Below are 3111 nucleotides of genomic sequence, written 5' to 3' on the forward strand. Positions count from 1 at the left end.
CAGCTGGCCCAACTGAGGGCATCAGCTGGCCCAACTGAGGGCCACAGCTGGCCCAACTGAGGGCATCAGCTGGCCCAACTGAGGGCCACAGCTGGCCCAACTGAGGGCATCAGCTGGCCCAACTGAGGGCCACAGCTGGCCCAACTGAGGGCATCAGCTGGCCCAACTGAGGACAAATAGACGGAACACGTCCAACGTTACATCCGACGACGACTCGGAGACGGAGGACGGCGAAGGCGGCGCATCAGCGTGACCGGGGACTAGGAAGTCCTAAACTTACACAGGGTCCTAAGGTATCCTACCTTCCTCAAAGGGCGTGTAGGATATCTTGTATCCTACACGTAGGATATCTTGTATCCTACCTTCCTCAAAGGGCGTGTAGATCTTGTATATATAATATAACATAATATATTAAAATATAATATAATATAAATGTATAGAAGATCGATATGAATTAAACTAATTACCCTAGTTAATTATCATTGTAATTAGTTATTTTACAGTTATTATTTGTTATATTATAAAAACCTGATCGTTATTCAATTATACTTTATCTCAAATTAGAATTTATAGCATTAATTTTTACCGATGAATAATTCAAAGTTATTGCCTTACATAAAAAAAAAATTAAATAAAAATAAAAAATATTTTGAAAAAATATTTTTTAAAAAAAAATTTTTCAAAAAAAATTTTTCAAAAAAAAAATAGATTCTAAACTGTACTTAAAATACTTTGATTTGCATGCTGTCATGTCCAAAAGTATATAAAAATTGTATATAATATTGTATATTATATAAAAATATAACATTGATAATAATAAATAAATTAAAAATATAATCTGACAAAAATTATACAAAAATATAAAATAAAAAATATTTGGTAATCTGCTTTTTGTCAGCAAAAAAATTTTTTTGCAAAAAATTTTTTGCTGCAAAAAATTTTTTTCGACTAATTGAAAAAAAAAAGATTATTAATAAAAAACATGCTCTGGTCTCCAATCAAACTTGCATAAAATATACAAATAGGTTCAAAAATATACAAATAAATTCAAAAATATACAAATGCATACAAAATAAACAAATAAATAAAAAAATTTTCACACAGAAAAAACTGCTCTGGTCTTCAGTCAAACTTGAATAAAGTATAAAAATACACTCAAAAATATACAAATAAATTCGAAAATATACAAATGCATACAAAATAAAGAAATACATGAAAATATTTCACACAAATAAAAAAAACTGCTCTGGAAAATATACAAATGCATACAAATAAACAAATAAATAAAAAAGAACTTCATACAGACAAAAAAACTGCTCTGGTCATTAGTCAAACTTGCATAAAATATACAAATACACTCAATAATATACAAATACAGACAAAGACATGAAAGTACACATAAAAATATTTCACACAGAGAAAAATACATTTTCAACTTCTTCAAATGTATTAATTTGAAAAAAGGCTAGTAAATAAATTTGTTTATAATAATTATATATGTTAATAATTATTATAAATTTCAATTTATTTAAATTTGAATATTATATTTGATTACAAAAATAATAAATTTCAAATTAATAAATATTTCAAAATAATAAATTTTGGGCGTCAGTTGCTGTTAAATACAATAAAAAAACAACACAGAAATACAGAAATAAATAACACAGAAAATTATTCATTATTTATATGATTATTTTTGTTAATAATATTATTTAATATTGATCAAAACTAAGCTCGGTTAACATTTTCCTACATGAACATTAATTTTGAATAATTTTAACAAATTATTATACATTATTATAATAATTAATATTCAATATAATTATTATGTTTTAAAGAAAAAGAAACGAAAAGAAACACAAAACTTTTTTTTTGGCAGGAAACAAAAAAAAATTAGTCCGGTTAAAACGCAAAAATACTCGTTATTTAAAAAATACTAATAAGAAATTTAATAAATTTTTTAGTAGAAAACAAACAATCTACACATACCGTTTTTTATTACAAAACTTCTCTTATAATCAATATTTAACAAATTTCTAATTGTAAAATCGATCTGAAATTTTGCACACTTGCGTAAAGTTGGAGACAATGCATTGATCAATTGGCAGAATAAATAACTTTGAGAATAATATTTTTTTTTATTTTAAAATTAAATTTAAAAATTATTTTTTTTTAATATTCGAAAATAAAATTTTAACACAAATTTTCTACCAAGATAATAAATTTCACAAAAATTTCACAGAAATTCACAAAAATTCAAAAAATTTCACAAAATTTCACCGTCGCGCAGGACGCCATTCCCCGACACCGCTACGGCGCTGCAAACTTCCCCATGGGGAGGCCTCCTCCCCATGGGGGGACACGTGGGGACCACGTCGTCCCTATGGGGGAGTCGTCTGTGGCTTGGGGAGTAAGGGGAAGACGTGGGGATCACGTCATCCCTGTGGGGGAGCCGTCGGTGGCTGGGGGAGTATGGGGAGGACGTGGGGATCACGTCATCCCTGTGGGGGAGGCGTCTGTGGCTGGGGGAGTATGGGGAAAACGTGGGGACCACGTCATCCCTATGGGGGAGTCGTCTGTGGCTGGGGGAGTAGGGGGAGGAGGTGGGTATGATGTCATCCCGGTGGTGGGGAGGCAGTTTGGGGCGTGGGGATGAGGCGGGGGATGTGGGGAAAATGTGGGATGTGAATGGGGAGTCGCAGATGTGCTCGTCGTTGAATGTGATGTTGATGGAGTAAATCCCCGCGGCCGTGGGGAGGTAGGCCACTGCCTGGGGGAGACCAGCACCATTAGGGGAGTGGGAGGGGGTGGGGAAAGAGGGGAGGGAGAGGGCTGTCTCTTATACACATCTAGATGTGTATAAGAGACAGAATTAATATTTCTAATTATTATTATTTATACACCTACACTTACAAAAATTATTGGGTCAATTATCTCCTATTAGTGACACACTTTACATTCTTTAATTAGAATTATTATTTCATATTATTATTATTTATACTGATTAATTATTTATAGAATATAATGTAAAACTGAGAGATATGAATGGGTTATAATGCCCAAATCTTACCCACTTCTCCCCCCTGACCCACTTGTTGACCCACCTTGAAG

The 3111-nt window shown here is 32.4% G+C and overlaps 1 protein-coding gene across 1 annotated transcript in view; it reads right to left on the reverse strand.

Moving 5' to 3' along the window:
* Positions 1–3111, reverse strand: part of LOC108666170 (filamin-C) — a gene marked incomplete at its 3' end in the record, with an annotated part of 68931 nt that overhangs the window by 38058 nt on the left and 27762 nt on the right. Inside the window, exon 21 of the mRNA XM_047879808.1 lies at positions 2281–2770. Within this exon, the coding sequence (XP_047735764.1) occupies positions 2281–2770 (490 nt within the window). The remainder of the gene's footprint in view (positions 1–2280; positions 2771–3111) is intronic.

The sequence above is a fragment of the Hyalella azteca genome, unplaced genomic scaffold (genome assembly GCF_000764305.2).
Source record: "Hyalella azteca isolate HAZT.00-mixed unplaced genomic scaffold, Hazt_2.0.2 contig3869, whole genome shotgun sequence".
NCBI lineage: Eukaryota > Metazoa > Arthropoda > Malacostraca > Amphipoda > Hyalellidae > Hyalella > Hyalella azteca.